Consider the following 24,693-nt stretch of genomic DNA (forward strand, 5'->3'; position numbering starts at 1 on the left):
GTAGGAGGCTCGAAGAACGGGAGGTGCCACGAAGAAGGGTGGATCCGATACTACTCCGACGACGGTGACTGACTGACCGTCGATGGTGACTAGGACGGAGAATAGCACAAGAAAGGAAAGTGCGAATCCCAAGGAAATTTAGAAATCTAAGGATAAGGCGAAAATCACAGAAATCCTTACTGACAGTGAGAAGTTTCAGGCGCACATCCAGGAAATTGATGATGCACTCATTAATGGCCCCACTATTTCTTTGGCTATTAATATCATTGATGATGATCTTGATTGCAGGACTACAAAAACGACTGACAACACGCTGACAGAGTTGAGAAGTGGTGGACCTGCTGTGGAAGTTATGTTGGACCAAGGCTCAAACACTATGGTCTATTCGGGTAGTGTACCTAGTGGGCCTATTACTAATAACCCAATCCCTAGAACTTGGAAAAGAGTCATAACCGGGCCGAAGACTACTAACCCAAATTCTGAGGATTCCCATGCAGGAAATAAACGTGGGGCACAAGACCATGCAAATAACGACATGGGAACCACATCAAAGAAAAAGAAAATGGAAACTGAAGTGGTTGAAGTGAGTAAGTTTATAGCTATGGAGTTCACTGAAACAGTGGTGGCTGCGAGGCAGCACCGCCGAGATCAATGAGTGCATTAAGCTGGAACTGTCGGGGGCTTGGGAACCTCCAAACAGTTCGAGAACTCCAAGAGGTGATTGCCTCTGAAGATCCCATCTTAGTTTTCCTTATGGAAACTAAGCTGTCCAAGGAAGAGATGACCAAAAAGAAGTATAATTTTGGGTTTACAGAAGGGTTGGTAGTGGCTAGCAATGGAAGTAAAGGGGGGCTGGCATTACTATGGAAGAATGAGGTAATGGTGGATGTCCAAACATTTGGCCCATGGCATATAGATGCAGAGGTGGGTGGGATGGATGGAATAGGGAAGTGGAGGTTCACAGGGTTTTATGGGCAACCGGATACGAGTAGGAGAGAGGAGACATGGCGAATTCTCAAGAGGCTAGGAAACTCAAACCATCTTACCTGGCTGTGTATAGGGGACTTCAACGAAATCGTTAATGATGCTGAGAAGCTTGGGGGTAATCTGAGGTCACCAAAACAGATGGAAAGATTTCGGGATGCCATAAATAGATGCCGATTCAAAGACTTGGGTTATGTGGGTCCACGTTTTACCCGGAACAAGATTTTTACAAATGGAGATGGTAGGTTCAACTAGATCGAGCATTGGCCACTCCGGAATGGTATTCAAACTTTGCAAATGCGAAGTTGCACCATCTATCGACCACTGCGTCGAATCACTACATACTAGCTCTTCGGTGGACTCAAGGGGAGAAACGGCGGAATAGGGGTGTGAAACCTTTTAGGTTTGAAGCTATATGGCGTCATGATCCAAGGTGTGCGGCGGTTGTAAGTGATGCATGGGAATTTGGCCTCGGTGTACCTACGGGTCATCCACTCCAGAACTGTATTTCATCATATAATGCATGCCTTACTCAGTGGAATAAAAGAGAGTTTGGTCATGTTGGCAATCAGATCAAGTCACTTCGAAATAGACTTCAAGTTCTAGAAACCACCCCAGAGCATAATATGGAATCTATTTGGCAGGTCAGGCAATCTTTAAACTCTTGGTTGGATATGGAAGAGGTCATGTGGAAACAACGATCTCGAAACAATTATCTAAAGGAGGGGGATCGTAATACAAGTTTCTTCCTTACCAACGCGTCAAACAGGAAGCAACGGAATTGGATTCAGGGACTGGAGGATAAGAATGGGCTATGGCAGGAGGGTATGGACGAGATTGAATATGTAGCTACACAGTACTTCTCCACATTGTTTACTTCCTCTCAGCCAGGAGAGATGACAAAACTTCTAAATGCCATTTCACCTATAGTAATAGATGCAATAAGCAGATGTTGACTAGAGACTTTCAGGCTTCAGAAGTTGCCCAAGCATTAAAGCAAATGCACCTTAATACTGCAGCAGGACAGGACAGCTTGCCACTTTTATTCTATCAAAAATTCAAGTCACTCACCGCCACCTATGTCACTCAAGCTGCACTTGATTTCTTGAATCATGGTATTGTCCCTCCTAACTATAATGACACCCAGATTGTTCTTATTCCTAAAGTCCAAAACCCTAGAAAAATCACTGAATATAGGCCTATTAGTTTATGTAATGTGGCTTACAAAATAGTTTCTAAGGCAGTTGCTAATAGACTAAAGAGTGTATTATCAATAATTGTCAGTGAGAATCGAAGTGCTTTTACCAAAGGGCGCTTTATAACTGATAATGTATTGGTTGCATTCGAAACCATGCATTATATTAGCCAAAAGAAGTCTGGGAGAGTTGGGGAGATGGCTTTAAAATTAGACATGAGCAAAGCTTATAATAGGGTAGAATGGACTTGCTTGGAGAATATTATGAGGAAAATAGGTGTTCATCAAAAAATGATTGAAGTGATTATGAGGTGTATAACAATTGTCACATATTCTATCCACATTAATGGGCAAACCTGTGGCAGAATTGTACCCTCTAAGAGCCTCCACCAAGGGGACCCATTATCTCCTTATCTGTTTCTATTTTGTGCAAAGGGTCTTTCAACACTTCTCCGTCATGCAGTAGAGAGGCAAGCTATCCATGGTGTGGCTGTTTGTCGGAGAGCTCCAAGAATTTTCCATCTATTCTTTGCTGATGATAGCTTGGTATTTTGTCGAGCATCATTAGAAGAATGTAATGAACTACAACGCATATTCACCGTATATGAAGTTGCCTCAAGCCAACAACTCAATAAAGTCAAGACTGCCCTCTTTTTCAGTAAGAATACTCCACGTGCAGTACAGAAAGAAATTAAAGCTAGATTTGGAGCCCAAGTCATACGCCAGCATGAAAAATACCTAGGCCTACCTTCATTGGTTGGGAGATCCAAAAAGAACACCTTCCACGATCTCAAAGACAAACTTGGCAAAAAACTATCGAGGTGGAAGGAAAAGCTTTTATCAAATGCGAGCAAGGAATTATTAATAAAAGCAATTGGCCAAGCAATTCCTTTTTACACTATGAGTTGCTTCAAACTCCCAAATTCCTTATGTGATAAGCTTGCTAGTATGGTTCACAAATTTTGGTGGGGGCAAAATAATAGGGTGGACAAGATGGCTTGGCTTAGTTGGGAGAAGATATGCACTCCTAAGGAGACTGGCAGCATGGGATTTAGGGACCTCAAGGCCTTTAACTTGGCATTACTAGCCAAGCAAGGGTGGCGCCTTCAAACCTGTACTAATTCCCTATTCTATCATGTCTTCCAAGCTAAATATTTCCCGAATGGAGACTTTCTCTCAGCTACTTTGGGCACAAAACCATCATATGCTTGGAGAAGTATATTTGTTGCACAACAGATAGTCCGAAAAGGGAGCCGTTGGAGGATAGGAAATGGGGCCAAAGTTCGAATATGGGGTGACCGCTGGCTCCCTTTGTCTTCCACATACAGAGTTGTAACACCATGCCCGAATGTTGGTGCTGAATTACCAGTGGCTACATTAATTGACTACCAGAAAGGAGAATGGGACTTGGAAGCCCTCCAACGAACCCTCATGGCCAAAGATGCTGAATCGGCTCTCTCCATTGCACTGAGCCCGACTCTGCCTGAAGATCGTCTCATCTGGGCTATGACTTCTTCAGGGAAATTCACGGTGAAATCGGCATATAGGTTGGCACTGGATGAGAGAGCTGGCCACGGTGCTAAGGAGAGCTCAAACTCAACATGCATGAAGGAGTTTTGGAAGTTTATTTGGTGATTGAAAGTCCCTAATAAGAATCGAAACTTCACGCGGCGTGCATGCCGAAATATTCTATCCACGAAGGCCTACCTTTTTCATCGGAAGATAACAGCAAACAATATATGTGAGGTATGTGGAAATTTTGAAGAAACAACAACCCACGTGCTCTGGCACTGTCACCGTGCAAAGGAAGTGTGGAAGGAGATAAGTTTGGACACAGATAAGGTTATGGACAGATGCCTAGAATTCCTAGATTTGCTGTGGTATGCCTGAAACGTGAAACAGTGACCGGAGGAGGACGTTGGTCTGATGGTCATGACAGCATGGGGTATTTGGACGAACCAGAATGAGGTGCGCCATGGGAAGAGTAGAAAACCTACTTCTGTTCTTGCTCAGTGGACAAAAGAATACTTGGAGAACTACGTGATGGCTAACCACTCTACTCGGCCATACAAAGAATTAGTGGAAGCAACGTGGCAGCCTCCCAAGCCTCCGTGGTATAAAGCCAGCATGGATGGTGCAGTATTTTCTCAGCAAAAGGAAACCGGAATTGGGGTTGTAATTAGGGACCATCACGGGGCTGTGGTGGCAACACTAAGCAAGAAACTAAAAGCTTCGTTGGGTGCTATTGAGGTGGAGGCAAAAGCAATGGAGGAAGCAGTCAACTTCACATGGGATATGGGGATCCGAGATTGCCTATTCGAAAGTGACTCCCTCACTGTGGTGAACGCCATGTTGTGCCTTATAGACCCTCCCTCATCTATTGCTAATATTATTGCTGGGTCTTTGTCCCAGCTTTATGAGCTTCGAGATGTCAACTTTAGTCATGTGGTTCGGTCAGGGAATAAGGTTGCACACACGTTAGCTCAATTTGCAAAAGGTGAGGAAACTCCAGGTTGTATTGAGCAACTGATGTCCCAGTATGTACTGTTTTTATCTTAGTATGAATTAAAGTAATGAGTTTCACATCAAAATATATATATATATATATATATATATATATATATATGAACTTATAATTTTTATTTTTATTTTTTAGAAACATATTTATTAGGGTTTTAATGTTGTCCCATTCCATAACTTGGGTTATAATCACAATTCAAGTTTTGATGAAATACATTGATTGTATGTGAAAAATGTCTTGAAGTTACTTGAAAAACAACATTCTAGATAATTTCACAAGTGAATATAAAGTTCACTCGAGTGAAAAGAAGACTCTCTCAAGCAAAGGAGGACCTTGCTTTTGTGAAATTATAAGCCAACTTGAGACTTTGCTTATCTCTCACTCGAGGTTCACTTGAAGAGCACAAGGATACCAACAATGGCAAGGTAGAATTTGATGTTAGGGATAGGTTTTGCTCACTATGGTTGGGCTAGGTTTGAACACCACTAGAATCAATTTTTGGATGCAATGGATTGGGTTTTGTCGATTTTTGTTAGGAGGGTTTCCGTAGGTGGGAATTGGGATTTGCATGATGTGGTTGCGTTTGTTGTGGGTTGTCAATCTCATTGTTGCAATTGCTCCCTTTGTCATTGCTGTGGTTTGGTTTTGTGTGTTGCAAGTTGGATGGTGACCAATGGCACGAATTGGTATTGAGATTATGGAAATGGTTTTTTTTTTTATTATTATTATTTATTAAAAGACAAAAATTGGGTAGTGCCAAAAGTTTTCAAAAATATTCAATTTTCTACCTAAGCACAAACATCACTTAACATCAATGGCACTTTTAGGAATTTTTTCTAAGGTGCTCAATAAGAAACTTAAATTTTACAAAATCTAATAAAGGGAGAACTTGAATATATCAACATCACAAAAAAAATGCAAATACATGAAGTATTACAATGTCATTCTACAAAAATAAAGAAAAGAAAAAGAAAAAAATGGATTAATAAGAGATAAAGTGAAAACTGAGAATGCTGAAATGAGAGTAATAATGTGAGAGGGAGAGTCTAAAATGACGACAGAGTAAAAAATAGAGAGAGAGAGAGAGAGAGAGAGAGAGCAATGGATGATACTTGTTACAACTGTGAATGGAGTTGCCGAGGATTATAGAGTTGTTGTGACTCATCACACACACACAATCAATCAAATTTGGGTTATAAATTTTTTTCTAGCGAGTACATATATATATGCAAATCAAGGTGTTCATGTGAACACCCTGACTGACATGAATGTGGAGCATCACTTCTTAACTTGGTTTGAAAAATTCCTTGCTCTTCCCACATCTCTCTCCATATTTGGCTCATATTTGTCTTCTATTGGCTTCTATGATACTTCTTCACAAATACAATGGTCATAATGAAGTCATTGTAAGATTTGTGTAGTCTATCTATACTATTGGAAGGAAGTAGGGGATTTAGAGTAGCAGAGAACTTTTAAACAATGTTAAGTGTCTTTCATGCATAGGGAGAAAATTTGCTATTTTTGAAAAATCTTGGAAGTCCAAATTTTAGCCCAACCTCAAGGGTGGTTTTGTATTTTACTCTCTCTCTCTCTGAAAGAAAAAATATATATTTCTTTCATTTCATTATGTAAGGTCTTTTTGTAATTGTTATTTCTAACAAGGAAAAAAAAGATAAGGAAGTTTGGGTTGTTTGTTTGCCTTTCCTTGAAATCCCATAGTCGGCATGTATCATCTCAAGATACTAATATTATCCACATCTCAACTCCACCAACTAAAAACTCATGAATTGACGGTAAATTATTTTATCATGTTATGAGATATAACCTTAAAGCATCATCGAGGTAATATCTTTCAATTGTTCTCTAATTTTATGGTAAATTTAATACTTATAAAATGTTATTATTAAAATGCTTATTTGAAGATTATTTATTTATCAATTATTGTTTTTAGGAACAACAATATTGGACTCATTTTTTTCTATGCAAAACTAACTCAATTGGCACAAAAATTTATAATAAAAAAATAAATAATAAAATAAAAATAAAAACTTAAATAGAATATATGTGGCGCAAGATTCGACTCTAATTAAAATGCAATTTAAAATATAATTGAATTTTCTCTTAGTTTTGACTTTATATATATATATATATATATATATATATATATGATTCGTTGAAGTTATTAAAATTATGGGTCTTTGGTTGATTAATATCATTGGAGTTTTTTTTAAAAATAATATTTTTGGAGTTTGAAATATCACTATATCTCTCAATTTCCCAAACTTTTTAGATTATAAATGTAGGGTCACGATTTAGGGCCCAGGCCCAACAGGTATGGGGTTCTGGCCCAAGGAGCCCGATACAATGAATTTATAGAGAGTGGGCTACAGAACTAGACCTTAACGAAATGTATACTAGCTAAAATTGGGTCATGCAACAATTGAGAGTAAGAATATCCCCTTTATGTCCATTAGATATTCAGTCTGAGGAGACATGGAGGATGTATATCGGTCCCTGCTCAAAGGCTATGGTTCTAGCACTGTTCTTCTGTTCTTAAGTTCCTTCTTTTTTCATCCCCCTCTTCATGGGGACTCCCCTTTCTTATATAGTCCTCTTAAAGTCATCAGGGCCTTACACTTGTTGATCATCTGGACCTTCACTTGAGTGCCTGTCCCATCGGACATCCCCCCCATCTTTCTGTGAGTTGTGGTAGCCAAGGCAGCACTGTTCACAAGTCCTCTCCACATTAATGCAGCCAGAAAAGTAGCTGCCATGCATTTAATGTGGCAACTGCAGCCTCACCCTTAGCATCCTACGCTTTCTTCCTTCTTACAAGCTTGTGGGACTCATCCTTGTTACTAACACTCGTTAGGGTGGGTCCTTCTAACATGCAGAGTGCATGTTTGAGCCATATTTGGTACATCCGAGGAGACATTTCTCCTCGGACCACCTTTTAAACATCTTCAGGCCCACAAGAATTGGGCCGGGAGCCCTTTTGGCACCCACGTCTTCTCCTCGGACATGGTCGAATTTCCCATATGGGACCCAAGGCTCATTGTATGATCTTGGGCTTTTGCCTCTACAATAGGCCCTCAAAATTCCGGGTTTTCCCTCTTATCTGAGGAGAAAATGTGGGATTTTGATACTTATGGGATAACTTATTATAATTTCTCGACTCACGTGTGTGGAAGTACAGCTTCACGTGCCTCATTATTGCTACTGGCGTTTCGTAACCCACGAGGCGCTATTAATTGCGCCAGGCGGCTTTATGTCCCCTGCATCCAACGGTGGGGCGCCTAATCAACGGTTGATATTTCCCCAATCCTTTGGGCGGGAGTAATCCTGTTCAGTTTCCCCTTACTATATAAGGCTTCTAAGGGGAATTACTTCCTCTTTTAGAAAAAGCACTCAAACGTCCCAGAGCATTCCAGTACTTCCTTTTGCAAAAACATTCAAAAGTCCATAGCTACTCCTGTGAGGATTTCCGACGAGTTCTTTGCAAGCTCAAGAGGTTTAGGATCTTCGCTCCCGTAAGTGCTCATTTCCCGTATTCCTTAACCTTTCCTCTCTGTTGCCTTTCCCGACTTCCTTCACTAAGTAAACTTTCTTCGTATCACCTAGGGTTAGTAGGATGGGTAAGTTTGAGAAACTGGTAGATTCTCCGGCCGGTATGGAAGGTTTCAGGGCCAAGTACTGTATCCCGCCAGAAGTAGGTCTAGAATATTGCTCCTTGGACCAGATCTTAACCAAGAGAAAGACGGGGCAGGTCACCATTCCAATGATAGCTTTCATAGAAGGAGGAATGACGATCCCCATGGGGAGGATAACTAGGGATTATTTGCGCAGTCATAGGCTGGCCCCCCACCAGTACGCCGCTAACATGTTCCGAATCCTAGGGTGCGTAAACGCTCTGAACGAACAGATGAACCTCGGCCTCTCATGGCACGATGTAGTTCACTTGTACAAATGCCATTGCCTCAGTGAGTCGTATTACCTAAAATCCAGGTCCGACGAGGTGAGGCTGATATCCTGCCTTCCCAAGTCCAACAAAGGCTTGAAGGACAACCATTTGATTATCTCCGGAGCATGGCACGACAGTCTTCACTGCCCAGTTAGGGCAGGAACACCAGGTGGGGCACTATAGGGTCAGATCCCTCGGCGGGGATCTTAGTTTTGAGCTTTCCTCTCACTTGTTTCGGTTTTGGTTTTGATTATTTGCCTTCTTGGACTGACGTAACCCTCCCTTTGGATATTTTGTAGACAAAGAACAAACAACTCCAAGGATAAGTATGGTCAACATCCAAGCCCTCAACTTCCTTCTAAGGTTCGAGATCTTTGTGAGTGAAGACGGGCAACTGCGTGCCGCTCCCCTTATCTTGGACTACGAGCCCCTTTCTCGTGCTTTCGTGGACGCGGGTCAGGCCATAAGGTCTGGAAGTCCCCGATTAGCCCGTATTGACTTTTCTAAACCAGGCTTCCTCGCTCGGAGAGACCTACCACCAGTCCAATTGCCTGTTCAGCGCGTTCTCCAAGAGGTAGCCCTCCCTAGAAGAAGGAGTTGACTCCTCGCATTCATCTCTTGAGGCTGAAATTGACCAATTTCGCTTCATCGAGGAAGGAGAGGTGTCAACCAGGCCTGTAGAGCTCTCAGATTCCGACTCGGACCTTGATCGTTTCTTGGCGGCTCACACTCCTGGCCTGGTAATCGCTCAGATTGACATGAGCCAAGAGGTTGAAGAGAAGGACATGGACTTGAAGCCGAGATCCAGTCTGAGGGGCTTTTTATCCAATAGAAACAAGGGTCAGTCCTTTAAGGATGCCCCCAAGGAACAGGTTCTAGCTAAGCTTCCTCCTCCTCTTCCTCCTTCCATTGACCTTGCACTACAACCTCTTCCCAATCTAAGGCAGAAGAGGCCAGGGGAGGAACTGGAGGAAGGTGAGGTCGGCCCTCAAAAGGCCAAACAACATAGAAAAAGCAAAGAACCCAAGGATAAGAGAACAAAGTCCATTGATAGCTGAGAAGAGGCGGCTATTAGGAGGGAGCAACGCGCCTGGTCCCCGCGCCTGGAGCTAGACGGTGCCCCTATCTCGTGGGACGCAACCCTTTGGGAGTCCTAGAGAGGGCAGGCGTCTTACCTCGCCGAGACCCTACAATAGCCCCTCCTTCTACCTCATGACATGGAAGGGCTCCGAGCCACTCGGCAACCAGATCTCTTCATGTCATTGAAGAGAGATCTGGCCATGGTAAGATAGAGACCTTTCCTTATTCAGGTTCTTTATTCCATGCTTGTTTACCCATTGTTTTCATCTTAGTGATTCTTCTATTTCGTCTATGCAGGTCACCCAACAAGTCTTTGTGGCTGAGGAGTGGGCTAAGGAGTAGGCTAAGGGTTCTCGGGAAGAGCTGAACACTGAGGTTCAGTCCCGCCTTGCCGCGGAAAAGGCTGCGGGTGCTCTTAGGCTGGAAAAGAAGCGCTTGGGCAAGGAAATCAAGGAGACACTTAAGGCCCGGGACAACGCCGAGGCGGGCCTCAGGACTACGACGAAGCAGGCCGAGGATATGTGCCAGCAACTTCATCTATCAGAGATAAACCTTGCAACCGAGAAGCAGATGGTCTCAGACCTCAAGGCACAGCTGTTACAGGCGAAGGAGGTGGCTCGTCTGGCTAGGGAGGCGGCTGAGCTGCGGTGGCAACCTCTTATGAGCATGGGGTTGCGGATACTGAAGCCAGGCTGATCGAGGAGGTGGTTGCGGTCTGCAAAGACTACATAACCATGTCTTGGGGGGTAGCTTTGGACTAAGCGGAAGTTCCTGTAGACTCCAACCTCAAGAAGATTGAGAATATCTTCTTCCCTGAGGATATCCGTGAGAATCCGAGTTCGGTTCCTCCTGAGGAGCCTCTTTCCGCCCTGTCCACCATTCCCGGCCGCATCGTCCCTGAAGAAAAAAGGGGGAATGAAGAGGTACAACTACCATCCAAGGGCAAATCGCCTAAGGACGCCCTTAAGGGATGTTGTAACGCAAGCCAAGGAGACCGAGCCCAAGCCCTTGGCAGGAGGTGATCATCCCGAGATAGAGGTCCCTGCAAAGAGCTCAGCCCAAGATAAAGCCTAGGACATTAGTGTGGGACTTTTCTTGTAGTTGTTTTCTTTTATCTTTCATTTCCTTAGTTTTTGCCAACATTTGTAAGAAGATACATCTCGGAGCCTAATGAATGATATAATTTCTTCATTGCATCTTGCGTTACTGCTTTCTTTTTTGCCTTTATTGTGAATGAATTTCGACCATGTTACTAAATTTTCGAGGATAAACCATTACTCGTAGTTTAAGTAATACGACTAAGTATGAATGAATGAAGTGGTGATTAGTTTCCCTCAAGCCTGTGGTCTGAGGAGCCGCATAGGACTTGGGTTCTGTTTAACACTTAAGTAAAAAATGCATAGTGGTTAATTTCCCCCTAGCCTGTGGTCTGAGGAGCCACACAGTGTTTGGGGTCTGTTTAACACTTAGATAAAAACGGTGTAGTGGTTAATTTCCCCCTAACATGTGGTCCGAGGAGCCACGCAGTGCTTGGGTTCTGTTTAACACTTAGGTAAAAACCACATAGTGGTTAATTTCCCCCTAACCTAGGGTCCGAGGAGCTACACAGGACTTGGGTTCTATTTAACACTTAGGTAAAAACCGCGTAGTAGTTAATTTCCCCCCAGCCTGTGGTTCGAGGAGCCATATAGGACTTGGGTTCTGTTTAACACTTAGGTAAAAATCATGTAGTGGTTAATTTCCCCCCAGCTTGTGGTCCATGGAGCCACGTAGGACTTGGGTTCTGTTTAACACTTAGGTAAAAACTGCGTAGTGGTTAATTTCCCTCTAGCCTGGGGTCCGAGGAGCCACGCAGGACTTGGGTTCTGTTTAACACTTAGGTAAAAGCCGCGTAGTGGTTAATTTCCCCCTAGCCTGTGGTCCGAGGAGCCACGCAGGACTTGGGTTTTGTTTAACACTTAGGTAAAAATCGCGTAGTGGTTAATTTCTCCCTAACCTGGGGTCCGAGGAGCCACGCAGGACTTGGGTTCTATTCAACACTTAGGTAAAAACTGCGTAGTAGTTAATTTCCCCCTAGCTTGTGGTCCGAGGAGCCACGCAGGACTTGGGTTCTGTTTAACAGTTAGGTAAAAGTCGCGTAGTGGTTAATTTCCCCCTAGCCTGTAGTCTGAGTAGCCACGCAGGACTTGGGTTATATTTAACACTTAGGTAAAAACCGCGTAGTGGTTAATTTCCCCCTACCCTGTGGTCTGAGGAACCACGCAGGACTTGGATTCTGTTTAACACTTAGGTAAAAACCGCGTAGTGGTAAATTTCCTCCTAACCTGTGGTCCGAGGAGCCACACAGAGCTTGGGTTCTGTCTAACGCTTAGATAAGAATGCACAGAGGGTAGTACCCTGAATATGAACTTTCATTAATAATAGTACCTTTTGCAGGTTATTTACATTCCAAGGACGTGGCACTATATGTTCATTCAAATCTTCTAAAAAGTAGGCCCCTATGCCGGCCACCAAGGTGATACGATATGGCCCTTCCCAATTTGGCCCGAGTTTTCCCCACGCGGGATTTCTTGTAGTGCCCAGGACTTTTCTTAATACCAGGTCCCCAGGTGCTAGTGGTCTCAACTTCACCTTGGCATCATAACCTTGTTTAAGTTTATGTTGGTAGTAGGCAAGTTGGACCGTTGCTCTTTCCCTTCTTTCCTCGATGAGGTCTAAGCTTTTTTACAATAGCCCGTTGTTAACATTAGGACAGAATGTACTAGTCTTCAGCGTTGGAAAGTTTGTTTCTAGAGGGATGACAGCCTCGGCTCCATAGGTCATCGAAAAGGGGGTTTCCCCTGTGGATCTACGCGGTGTGGTGTGGTACATCCACAGGACATGGGGCAATTCTTCTACCCATCTCCCTTTCGCGTCATCTAACCTCTTCTTCAACCCATTTACTATGACTTTGTTGACGGCTTCGGCCTGCCCATTCCCCTGTGGGTAAGCCAGTGTGGAGTAACTATTTACAATTCCCAACTCGCTGCAATACCTTCTGAAAGCATTGCTATCAAATTGGAGACCGTTGTCCGAGATTAGGGTGTGAGGGACTCCGAACCTGGTGACGATATTCTTCCAAATAAACTTCTTGGCATCTACGTCTCTAATGTTTGCCAATGGCTCAACTTCAACCCATTTTGTGAAATAATTAGTGCCGACAAGAAGGAACCTTTTGTTCCCCACTGCTTTGGGAAATGGTCCTAGGATATCCAGGCCCCATTGTACGAACGGCCAAGGGCTGGACAGCGGATTAAGGGTCCCGCTTGGTTGATGTATATTTGGGACGAACCTCTGGCATTGGTCGCACTTCTTCACGTATTCGTGCGCCTCTTTCTGCATGCTCAGCCACCAATAACCTTGGGTTATGGCTCTATGGGACAGGGATCTACCCCCGGTATGGCTCCCACAAATTCCTTCATGCAGTTCCTCGAGGATAAGCTCCGTGGCATCCGGGTCTACACATAGCAAGTACGGTCCTGAAAATGAGCGCTTATACAGTTTCAAGTCCTCGGACAGCCAAAATTAAGAAGCCTTTCTTCTAATCTTGTCAGCCTCGCTCTTCTCTTCGGGTAAGGTATCCTTCTTTAAAAACAGTATTAAAGGATCCATCCAGCTAGGCCCTACCCTGACGCTGTAAACATGCATCATCCCGACTTTCACCACCGAGGGTCTGTGTAGATCTTCCACGAGTATAACCCGAGGTAGGCATTGCGCCAAGGAGGTGGCTAGTGTGGCAAGAGAATCAGCATGGGTGTTTCCGCTCCTAGATACATGCATTAGGTGGAACAAGTTAAAATGCGCCCGCAAGCGCTTAGCTTGGACTAGGTACTCCTGCATTCTTTCATCCCTTACCTCCAATTCCCCATTTACTTGTCCTACAATAAGTCTTAAGTCCGAGAACACGTTTATGGATTTCCCGCTCAGTTTCTCGACCATAGACATTCCTTCCAACAGGGCCTCATATTCTGCCTCGTTATTTGTGGTCAAGAAGCCCAGTCTTAGTGATTTTTCAATGGTAATCCCCTCAGGGAAAATCAGAACGAGCCCCACCCTAGAGCCCCTTTGATTGGCCGCACCGTCTACATATGCTTTCCAACAAGTGGGCTCTTGCTGAGAGACTGTACTGACCAGTTTTTCGTCTATGCTCAGTGCCCCTCCCCCCTTCTTCTTGTGAGGGCTCGGCAAACTCAGCTACTAGATCTGCAAGGACTTGGCCATTCACAGCGGTGCGAGGCATGTACCTAATGTTGAAGGCGCCAAGAATGGTCCCCCACTTAGCTATTCTCCCTATGTAATCGGCACTCTAGAGTATTGATCTGAGCGGGAGTTAGGTTAATACCACAACGGTGTGTGCTTGGAAATAGTGGGGGAGCTTTTGCGTGGCTTGTAGATTGCCAGGACGGCTTTTTCCAGGGGGAGGTAATGGATCTCTGCTTCATGCAACAACTTGCTCACGTAGTAGATAGGTCGTTGTGTGCCATTGTCCTCCCAGATCAACACTAGGCTCACTGCGTGAGGGGCCACAGCAATGTAGGCGAATAGAACCTCGTCGGCTTCAGGACTGGACATGATTGGCGGCCGAGACAGATACTCCTTAGGCTGCTGGAAGGCTAAGGCGCATTCTTCAGTCCACTCGAACCCTTTCCACTTGTTTAATAAGAGGAAGAAAGGCCTACACATGTTCGCCGAGCAAGAGATAAAACAGTTCAAGGCGGTAATCATGCCGGTGAGCTTTTGGACTTCTTTGGGGTTCCGAGGAGGCTGCATGTTGTTAATAGCTCTAATCTGGTCGGGGCTGACTTCAATACCTCTATGGGTCACCATATAACCCAAGAATTTCCCTGATCCAACTCTGAATGAACATTTGGACACGTTCAGGCGCAGCTTGTAATTTCTCAAGATTTCAAAGATATCGCCGAGGTCTCTCACGTGATCGGACACCAACTTGCTCTTCACCACCATGTCGTCTATATAGACTTCAATACTCTTGCCCATTTGTAGTTCAAACATCCTGGTCATCATCCTCTGGTAGGTCGACCCAGCATTCTTCAAGCTAAAGGGCATTACCTTATAGTGGTAGTTTCTGACGGTGGTGACAAAAGCCGTTTTTTCTTGGTCGTCGGTAGCCAGGGTTATTTGATGGTATCCTTGAAAGGCGTCTAAGAAGCTCATTCGAGGGTGTCCCATGGTCGAATCCACCAATCAATTTATCTGAGGCATAGGGAAAGGATCCTTCGGGCAAGCCTTATTCAGGTCTGTGCAGTCCACACAGACTCGCCACTTCCCACTCTTCTTCTTCACCACAACTGTATTGGCCAGCCACTCGAGGTAAAAAACTTCTTTGATAGCCCCTGCTTTCTTTAATTTCATCACCTCCTCCCTCATCGCATCCGCATGCTCTTTTGACAGTCGCCGAGGAGGTTGTTTCTTTGGTGTCACGACCGGACTAACATTAAGATGGTGGCAAATGAAATTCAGAACAACCCCCGAAGCCTCGTAGGCATCCCATGCAAACACATCCACATTTTTTCTGAGAAAATCAATCAGCTTTTCCTTCTCTTGGGGCGACAGTTCCGAGCCGACCTGAAAAAATCTTTCCTAATCAAAGCCCACAAGAACATTTTCCAAATCCTCACAACTTGCCTCCTCGGAAAGTCCTCCATTACTTGAGGCCAGGGCCGGGGTTGTTAATTGCTATAAGCCATTCTCGACAGAGGTAGAGGGCTCAGTACTCGGTCGTTGTGAGATGGCAGACACCATGCATTGCCGGGCCATGGCTTGGTCCCCCACCACTTCTTTGACCTGACCCTCCGATGGGTACTTCACCTTTTGGTGTAAGGTTGATGATACAGCTTCTAGGGTATGAAGCCACGGTCTGGCTACAATGGCGGTGTAGGGTGAATATGCGTCCACCACTATGAAGTCCACCTCCACTATGTTCGAGTCTGTTTGTATAAGCAGCCTAATCTGGCCTTTCAGAATAACAGTTTTCCCTTCGAAACTCACCAAAGGGGGGTTATATGCTGTCAGGTCTTCTGGTCGCAGCTTCAGCCCCTTATACAAGTCGTGGTACATTACCTCCACGGCACTGCCCTGATCGACTAGCACCCTCCTCACGTCATATCCCCCAATCCTGAGTGTGACGACTAAAGCATCGTTGTGGGGCTGGATGGTTCCAACTTTATCCTTATCCGAGAATCCGAGTATAGGTGAGGCCATCCCTTTAACCCTCTTACACTCCCAGTCATCAGCTTCAACGGGGTGTCGGGCCACCGACATCACTCTGAAAGGATGGGAGCCGGTTCTTCTTGGAGTAGCAAGAATGACATTTATCATGCCAATGGGCGGTCTCAATGTGCTTGGCCTTGCCTCGACGCTCGTCTACTCCTGTCGTCCAACAGGATGATGCAAGAGGTGTCTCAGCTTTCCTTCTCAGACCAGCCAATCCAAGTGGTTTTTCAGATTTCTGCAGTCATTGGTGGTGTGGCCTGGTTCTTGGTGATATTCACAATATAGGTTTTGGTTACGTTTCGCAGGGTCGCCTGCCATCCTACTTGGCCATTGAAAGAACGGTTCGTTCTTCACTTTTTCTAGGATCTTATGTAATGGTTCCCGGAACACAGCATGGATTGCCTGTGCCCCGATGGATCCAGACTGCTCCAAGTAATCCTTTCTCGGCTGGTTATTGTTGTTAAAGCAGTCTGACCTAAAGTCCCTCCTCTCCTGAGGGACAACCTTCGCTTTGCCCTTTCCCGTCTGTTGGTCCTCTTTGACTCTCTTGTATTTGTCGATTCGGTCCATGAGTTGGCGCATGCTGGTGACCGGTTTCCCAGTCAGGGACTTTCTTAAACCATGCTCTGTTGGTAGGTCCCTCTTGAATGTGCTAATGGCGACGTCATTGTAATTTCCCTCTATCTCGTTATACATCTCCCAATACTTGTTCGAGTAGGCCTTCAGGGTCTCTCCTTCTCGCATGGACAAGGACAGGAGGGAATCTAAAGGCCAAGGAACCCTGCTGCTCGTTATAAAGCAAGAACCGAAAGCCTGTGTTAGCTGTTTAAAGGAATTTATGGAGTTTGGCTTGAGGCTGTCAAACCATCTCATCGCCATGAGTCCCAAACTGGATGGAAACACTTTGCACATCAATGCCTCATCCCTGGAATGGACGGCCATCCTCTGGATAAACTGGCTTACGTGCTCTACAGGGTCCGTCCAACCATTATATATGGCAAAAATGGGTTGGTGGAACCGCCAAGGAAGCTCAACCCCCTCTATCCTGCTCGTGAAAGGTGACTGAGAGATGCAGTCCAAGGCCTTACTCATGGCGTCGTTTGCTAGGCCCTTGTAAGACGGGCTTTTGTGGCCGCGTTTGTGAGGTCGCTCTTCCTCATAAGAGGGGGTTTCACTTTGCAGGGTTCTCGATCTTCGCCTGTACTCATTGTCCTCCTCATCACTGGTGTTCGGACTGGGGGAAGGACGCCTTCGCTGCACTCGGTGCAACTTCTTCTTCAAGTCGTTGATTTCTTGCTGTAGAGCCCTGTTATCGTCCCATTTTTGGGATGCGTGGCCTTTCCCTTTCGAGCGACTTCTGCTCATGTGGGAGGTATTTACGCTACCCTCTCGTCGCTTGTCTTGATCTCTTTCCCGTTCGAGGTTCAAAAAGTTGTCCTGTCGTTAGGAGTCTACGTGTCCTGTTTGGCGCAGACCTGATCCTTCCATCTCTAACGGTCTCACTTGCTGAGGCACAAGTTCTCCCCACAGACGGCGCCAATTGTGGGGTCACGATTCAGGGCCCAGGCCCAATAGGTATGGGGTTTTAGCCCAAGGAGCCCGATACAATGAATTTATAAAGAGTGGGCTACAAACTAGGCCTTAACGAAGTGTATACTAGCTAAAATTGGGCCATGCAACAATTGAAAGTAAGAATATCCCCTTCATGTCCATTAGATATTCAGGCCGATGAGACGTGGAGGATGTATATCGGTCCCTGCTCGAAAGCTATGGTTCTAGCACTATTCTTCTGTTCTTAAGTTCCTTCTTTTTTTCGTCCCCCTCTTCATGGGGACTCGCCTTTCTTATATAGTCCTTTTGAAGTCACCAGGGCCTTACACTTGTTGATCATCTAGACCTTCACTTGAGTACCTGTCCCATCGGACATCCCCCCCATAGCCAAGACAACATTGTTCACAAGTCCTCTCCACATTAATGCGGCCAGAAAAGTAGCTGCTATGCATTTAATGTGGCAGCTGCAGCCTCACCCTTAGCATCCTACGCTTTCTTCCTTCTTACAGGCTTGTGGGACTCATCCTTTTTACTAACACTCGTTGGGGTGGGTCCTTCTAGCAGGCAGAGTGCATGTTTGAGCCATATTTGGTACGTTCGAGAAGACATTTCTCCTCGGACCGCCTTTTAAATATCTTCAGGCCCACAAGAATTGGGCCAGGAGCCCTTTTGGCACCCACGTCTTCTCCTCGGACGTGGTCGAATTTCCCATACGGGACCCAAGGCCCATTGTATGATCTTGGGCCTTTGCCTCTACAATAAAGTATCGTTTAAAATAGCAATATTAATCTCCCATGCCTCGTAAAAAATCAACCCTAAAATTCGACAGGATTGTTATTTTATAAAATTCTCGAGAATTATAAAATTATATACTCAACATTGTGATCTAATTTTATCTATACTAACTATTAGCAAGTGTGTTGCACGATTTCTTTTAATAAAAATTTTAAAATAACTAAAAAAAATTGTGGTGTCTATTCAATAATAATAATAATAATAACAACAACAACAACACAAAGCAAACAGTTTTTATTCTTACAAATTTTCTATATACTAATAATGAGATCCGGCTGAGAACCTAGTCACTCAAAAAATAATAATAATAATAATGAGATCCAAAATATATTAACCACTCACCAAGATTCTCATAGGTTGCATCAAAGATATTCAATTCATTTATAATTTCTTTATATTTTTTAAATAAGATATTTTCCAATTAATTATAGATTTGTTATCAATCTAAAAGGAGAGATTTAAGATATTTTCCAATTAATTATAGATTTGTTATCAATCTAAAAGGAGAGATTTAAATTAGAAAGAAAAATGACAATGGAAATAGAGTTATGTTCTTATTGGGAAAAAAATTGTTAATGTTGTTTCTTTTAATGAAAAAATTCTTCTAAGAAAATAAAAGTAAAAAATATATATATATATATAATAAAAAGAATTAAAGAATTGTGACTTAAAGATAGAGGTAAAAAAAATCCAACAATTATTGTCACTCCTCTAATACACCACCATAGGTTATACTACCTTTTGATAATAAACAAAACCCAAGAATAAAAAATCATAACTGTAACACCCCGACCCAATTTTTATAATTAAACTATGTGTTTAAGTGGTTAAGTACTATTAATATTTTAAGCCACTTACTTACAAAAATTAATATAAGAGTATTTAATAAACATATTATTTTATAATGTCATTGAATAAGAATTTTAAAGATTATAAATAATTGAAATGACTATTTGTATTATAAATATATACTTAGCATGTACAAAAATATATTAAGTGGGTTAAGTTATTACATACATAGTTGGTATTTTAATTAAGCATGATGCATGAGATAATATAGTAGAAATTTCACCCACATGCAACCAATGAGAATTTAACACATAATGCCAAAGTTTCATGCATGTTGACAACCCAAAGACCAAGACTTGGTTGGCCATGCAATCACCAAGCTCCACCTCACTTCTTCCCTGACTTTTGTCAAGACAAACATCCAAGAAGCCTCTCCATTTCCACCGGTACATGCAAAATTAGAATTCTCACCTCTAACTTTACACTCTTTTCTCTTAAGGAAAGTGCTAGGAACTCTCTTAAGTTCCTTTTGTCAAACCCATGGGTCCACACTTTGAAAGAAAGACAAGACTCCATCCTATTTCTTCTTCATACTCTCTCAAAGTAATTAGAACATATATCCTCTTTTAATGTGATGGATATAACTTTATAAAGGTAAGGATATATATATATATATATATATATATATATATATGTATGTATGTATGTATGTATGTATGTGCATGCAAAGTGATATTATTTTTGTAGAAAAGTGTGAGTGTGAATGCAAGAAATCATTTTTGTAGAAAGGTGTGAGTGTGAATGCAAGAAAATCGGAAAAGTGGGTGGTGAGATTTTTCCTAAGCTCTACACGTATCCACCCCAAATTTTCCACATCTCTTATCTCTTTTGCTGCCCCAAAAGTCTCCTCCTTGCCTTATTTTCTTGGCTACATCAGATCAAAATTCCAGCCCCTCTTTCCCTATTCTTTTCCTTGTTCTTTGTTTCTTTCTTCTCCCCTTCTTACATGGCAGCCCTCCCTCTCTCACCAAAGCAAAATATCTCTCTCTAAAGAAGAAATTAAAGAGTTAACACTAAAATTTCAGCTTCAAATTGTTGGGGGTAAGTAATCAAAACTTCATTTATTTATTTTTACTTCTTTATCCTCTATCCTAATTTTAGAGGCTGAACTATGATTCTGTGTTAGTGATTGAAAGTTTGATGATATTTTGATCAATTGAATGCTTATTAACATATTTTAATATGTATACTATAGATATAAAAATACCCAAATGAAATTAAGGCCTATTGCTATTTTTATGATGATTTTGTAAGAATATGTACTGAAGCTGTCTCTGTGACAGATTTGAGGTTTACAACAAGAAAAATATGTATTAAATCATATTCTGTGAATTAGGATTCTAGGAGTAGTTTTTGTGAACTCTAGGACACACATTTTTGTTATGGAAGTGTCTCACAGAATTTGGATGAATATAAAAATAATGGTTTAATTTCCAAGTTGCATGAAATTATGTCAGGACAGATTTGAGTATGCTGTCTTGTGTGATTTTTAGTAAATTATAGGTTTATTCTTTGACTCCGAAATTTTTATGGTTTATAATGGACATACAGGGGAGTAGTTATGTAAAATTTCATGATAATTGGATGTGTTTGGACAGCCCATTTGTATTTTACAAATGGAGCATATGCTGCTGAAATGAGCAGTGAACAACATACGCTACACCTAACTTCGTGGATTTAATTCTCAAGTTAGGGTAAATTTTTTGAGCTATAATTTAATATGCTAATCCTTTGGTATGTTAGAATAATATATAAATTTTATGAATTGGTTTCTCTATGATTTAGTACATCATGTTATCTGATGAATGTACTTTGTATTTGTGGGAACCTCATTGAGGTGGGATTAGGATTTCCTTGATTCTAAGAGATAGGTTTTGGGATGAATGTAAGTCTATGATAAGGAAATTATGGATAGTAATAAGCTTGATATTTGGTTTAGGTGTTACCAGTATCCAAGTCTAAGCTCTTTCAACTTTAGGCTCTCGGTTCCTCTGCTTTCAGGTAAGAGATAAGTTATATGAGCATTTGGTAAGTCATGAGGTTATTTTAAAGTATATTATGCATTAAAATTTTTTTGATTAGAGATATGGCATGTAATCATTATTCTGACAAAGATATGTTCGTGAGCTTTCGAAAAACTTATGTATATGATTTAAGCATATTGATGCCATTACTAATTTCCACAAACATGATGTTTAATGAAAATAATGGAAATGCTATTATTATGAGATGTTATGCAAAATAAGAAATTTCAGTATAATGTAAAGTACGAAATGTTTTCGGGTTATGTCCTCTGGTGATCTGAACTCTACTAGTAAGGGTTAATTACTAACTTTCCATGGAAAACGTTATATGATTGGCCATTATAAGTGGGACTAGCTCTGCTGTACCTGCCCCTTGTTGGTTATGGCCAACTTGTGGGGGAAGCCAACCTACCCCCAATGGTTGGAAGATATGTATTATGATGTAATCCCGGGAATACCTGGCATTGTGGAGAATATTGGATGCCTAGCACCGTAGTGCTAGAAGCCTCCCAAATAAGTACAGACTTATCAGATATGGGCTAACCAATAAGTTATTTATGAACAGCTATATTATGTTATTAATCATGAGAGAATGATTTTGTTAAATGCATTGTGAAAAGTTAAAAGCTCTCATGAAAATAATTCTAATGAAAAGAAAGCTGTTCGTTAAAGATAAAAGTTTTTAAAGTTCTGTTGTGCTATAAAGATAAAGTTTCTGATGAAAGTACAAGTTTATGTTTAAAAGTTATTAGATATCTGTTTTTATGAAACGTTAAGTTTTATGACCATGAAAGTTATAGTATTCTATGAGAAGAAGTTTATAAAGAAAAGTTTTCTTATTAGTCAAGATGTTTCTAGTTTAATACAAAGTTGCCGATTATCTGATTTAAGTTAAAATAATTATTTTGTAATGAGAATATATATATATGGTGACTTTGTAGGAAATGAAAGAAGTTTAATCCGAAAGGTTTTGATAATATTAAACTGATAAGAAAAAGGAGAACAATTATTTTCTATGAAGAGCGTATAAGCTATTATTATGAATAGTATAAAATACTATGCATGAAAAGATGTTCTCCTGTTCGAATATTCATAGAATGAAATGATTTGATTTACATGCATCCTTATTAAATTCTCATATATCTTACCTTTACTGAGCTGTGTAGCTCACTCCTTCCACTCTTTCAGTTAGCAGGTTTTATTTTGGAGCAAAGAGAGCATTAGTCGAGTTTTGGAAGGAGCTGGTTTTAGTTTTATATCTATAGATTCTAATTTAGCAATTTGATGTTTAGCTTTGTAGTATTGTGTATTTTAGGATCTAAGGAAAGTTGTATACCTTAAAGTATTAAGAGATGTATTATGTGAAAGTGTGGAAATTAAATGATTGGTAGATTATGTTATATTTCGAGTACAGTGTAGATGCTCTAAATGTCAAGTGAAAGGTTATATAATTTAAGTAAAGAAACAAGGATTTAAAGAAAGAGGAAAGCTTTTGTAAAAGTTTTCAAAAAGTTAAGTTGGTTCTTGTTAATATCAGGTTTAGGCTTGATATTAGCATGCCGGTCATGGTCACAAATCCGGGTATCGGATTTGGGGCGTGACAATAACCATCAATTGAAAGTTTGAAACAATCTGGATGTCCTCTTTAGATGAATTTTCTTTCATGATGACATGGTTGATGATGTCAATCTTGTTTAAATGTATCATAATACATCTAAAAACAAAACATAAAATATGTTATGAAAAGATCATCATGTGACCTTAACATTTAAACTAAGGTAAAATATCATTTTCATCCCTAAACTATTACAAAAGCTCGTTTTTCATCCTTAAAATTTCAAAAGTTTTATTTTCATCCCTAAACTTTTCCAAACGTAATGATTTTCATCCCTCCGTCTATTTCTGTTAACTTATGTCTTATGTGGCCTGACAGAGTGTTGATGTGATATCTAACTTGGATTAAAATTATTTTATTTAAAAAAATATGAATACGTGGCAAATAATTATAGTGCACGTGGGTATCATTTTTTAAAAGCCCAAAATTACCCCCCTCACTCTCTCAGTTAACCCTCACTCTCCATTTGTGTATCACTAATTCTTCATTCATGAAACCCTAATGCCCAAGCCCCTCAACCCACTATAACAACCCAATCGGTGACCAGAATCAACTAGTCCAAACCGGCCAAAGATCCAAGCTAATTAGCCTCCCTTTGCTGACATTGAGGAGATGAAATAGAGTTTAGAACTCCGCCATGAAGTTGCTATTGAAATCAAAGCGTACTAACTTATAAGGTAAAATTTGTTGGTTTTACTTTATAGCTTTATTGGAATGTATATATACAGAGCATATTTCAGAGTGTATGGGTTTATTGGGGGTGTTATGCTACTGAAAAGGACAAGAGTTTATGTTTAGAAATTGGTGAAATTTGATTTAGTGGTCCCTAGTGTTTATTATTGAAGACTCCATCAGACATTGAGGGACCATATGCTATATTTAAGTGACTATAATAATTTTGTTTGGTTTGCTGTATAGTATTTGCACATGGTAACCACTATGTAACTTAGTCCATTGATTTCTTTAATGATATCACAAGGAATTATTGGCTCAAAATCACCGAAACAAATTTACTTGAATTCATCAAAAGCTTGTTAGGAATATTAATATATACCTGTAATTTTTGTTATATACACATACACGGTTCAGAATATTATATTATACATGTTATCACATCCTTCTATAAACCAGGGTATATAGAGATAGGTCTGTTGTATTCTTATTGGCTATAATAACTATAGATGTTACACTTGAAGTTTGTAATAGATAAATACTTCCTCCAATAATTTTTCCTTTGTATTCATGATATTTCTTTCTTTTTACACTTTGTTTGTTGTAGGATGGATGAAGACTTTCAATTCACCATATGTCTTCATTATGGTGGGAAATTTAAGAATAATCCATTCAAGTATGATGGGAAAGATAAAGAAGCTTGAAGATTACAACCACAACCACAGGCTAGAGGCAACGCTGGAGTGTCACTAGAGACAATGGTTGCAGCAAGTCAGGGATGTAGATCTAGGTTCTAGTAGTATTTTAGAACATAGTAGTGGGGGATAAGATGACCTAAATACTATCCATTTTGTGTATGCAATGCCATACAAATTTGTAATGTAGTGGAAATAACTTCTTCTTCTTTTTTTTTTTTCTTTTTTTTTTTTTTTTTTTTTTTTTTTTTTATGGTTGTATGATTAATCATGGATACTACCCATTTTGTGTATGCAATGCCATACGAATATTTAAAATTTTTAATGTAGTGGCAATAACTTATTGTTTTGTGATGGTTGTATGGTTAATCATAGATACCATCCATTTTAAGTATGCAATGTTATGAATGAATACGAATTATAACGTTGTCTTGAACAAAGAAATCTAGGGAATTATTAAATGTTCTTAAATATGAAT

The 24,693-nt window shown here is 41.2% G+C and overlaps 4 protein-coding genes and 1 long non-coding RNA gene across 5 annotated transcripts; 3 read left to right on the forward strand and 2 right to left on the reverse strand.

Annotated features, from left to right (window-relative positions):
* The first annotated feature begins 651 nt into the window (after nt 1-651).
* Nucleotides 652-3,814, forward strand: LOC126728624 (uncharacterized). The gene is made up of 3 exons (XM_050434419.1): nt 652-1,179; nt 1,230-1,829; nt 1,934-3,814. The coding sequence occupies exons 1-3, from the start codon at nt 652-654 to the stop codon at nt 3,812-3,814; spliced, it is 3,009 nt and encodes a 1,002-aa protein (XP_050290376.1).
* Nucleotides 3,815-4,111: 297 nt separating this feature from the next.
* Nucleotides 4,112-4,738, forward strand: LOC126728625 (uncharacterized). The gene has a single exon (XM_050434420.1). It carries the CDS (start codon nt 4,112-4,114, stop codon nt 4,736-4,738), a length of 627 nt encoding a protein of 208 aa, XP_050290377.1.
* A 10,247-nt stretch (nt 4,739-14,985) lies between these two features.
* On the reverse strand, nt 14,986-16,062 carry LOC126728626 (uncharacterized). Its single transcript, XM_050434421.1, has 2 exons — nt 15,541-16,062; nt 14,986-15,381 (listed from the first exon to the last, which is right to left on the reverse strand). The coding sequence occupies exons 1-2, from the start codon at nt 16,060-16,062 to the stop codon at nt 14,986-14,988; spliced, it is 918 nt and encodes a 305-aa protein (XP_050290378.1).
* Nucleotides 16,063-16,215: 153 nt separating this feature from the next.
* Nucleotides 16,216-17,379, reverse strand: LOC126728627 (uncharacterized). Its single transcript, XM_050434422.1, has one exon. It carries the CDS (start codon nt 17,377-17,379, stop codon nt 16,216-16,218), a length of 1,164 nt encoding a protein of 387 aa, XP_050290379.1.
* A 2,517-nt stretch (nt 17,380-19,896) lies between these two features.
* Nucleotides 19,897-24,564, forward strand: LOC126726876 (uncharacterized). The gene is made up of 3 exons (XR_007656088.1): nt 19,897-20,250; nt 21,149-23,525; nt 24,128-24,564. It is a non-coding gene; the product is annotated as an uncharacterized LOC126726876 (long non-coding RNA).
* The last annotated feature ends 129 nt before the right edge of the window (nt 24,565-24,693 follow it).

The sequence above is a fragment of the Quercus robur genome, chromosome 5 (genome assembly GCF_932294415.1).
Source record: "Quercus robur chromosome 5, dhQueRobu3.1, whole genome shotgun sequence".
Taxonomy (NCBI): domain Eukaryota; kingdom Viridiplantae; phylum Streptophyta; class Magnoliopsida; order Fagales; family Fagaceae; genus Quercus; species Quercus robur.

Excerpts from the sequence above, each read along its gene's own strand:
- LOC126728624 (XM_050434419.1), top strand. The coding sequence starts at position 652 with ATGAGTGCATTAAGCTGGAACTGTCGGGGGCTTGGGAACCTCCAAACA. Across the intron at positions 1,180-1,229 it reads GATTCAAAGACTTGGGTTAT|GTTCAACTAGATCGAGCATT; the intron begins GTGGGTCCACGT and ends TGGAGATGGTAG. Across the intron at positions 1,830-1,933 it reads GTATGGACGAGATTGAATAT|ATGTTGACTAGAGACTTTCA; the intron begins GTAGCTACACAG and ends TGCAATAAGCAG.
- LOC126728625 (XM_050434420.1), top strand. The coding sequence starts at position 4,112 with ATGACAGCATGGGGTATTTGGACGAACCAGAATGAGGTGCGCCATGGG.
- LOC126728626 (XM_050434421.1), bottom strand. The coding sequence starts at position 16,062 with ATGTCGGTGGCCCGACACCCCGTTGAAGCTGATGACTGGGAGTGTAAG. Across the intron at positions 15,382-15,540 it reads CCATGGCCCGGCAATGCATG|GAAAGATTTTTTCAGGTCGG; the intron begins GTGTCTGCCATC and ends GGCTTTGATTAG.
- LOC126728627 (XM_050434422.1), bottom strand. The coding sequence starts at position 17,379 with ATGAGCAGAAGTCGCTCGAAAGGGAAAGGCCACGCATCCCAAAAATGG.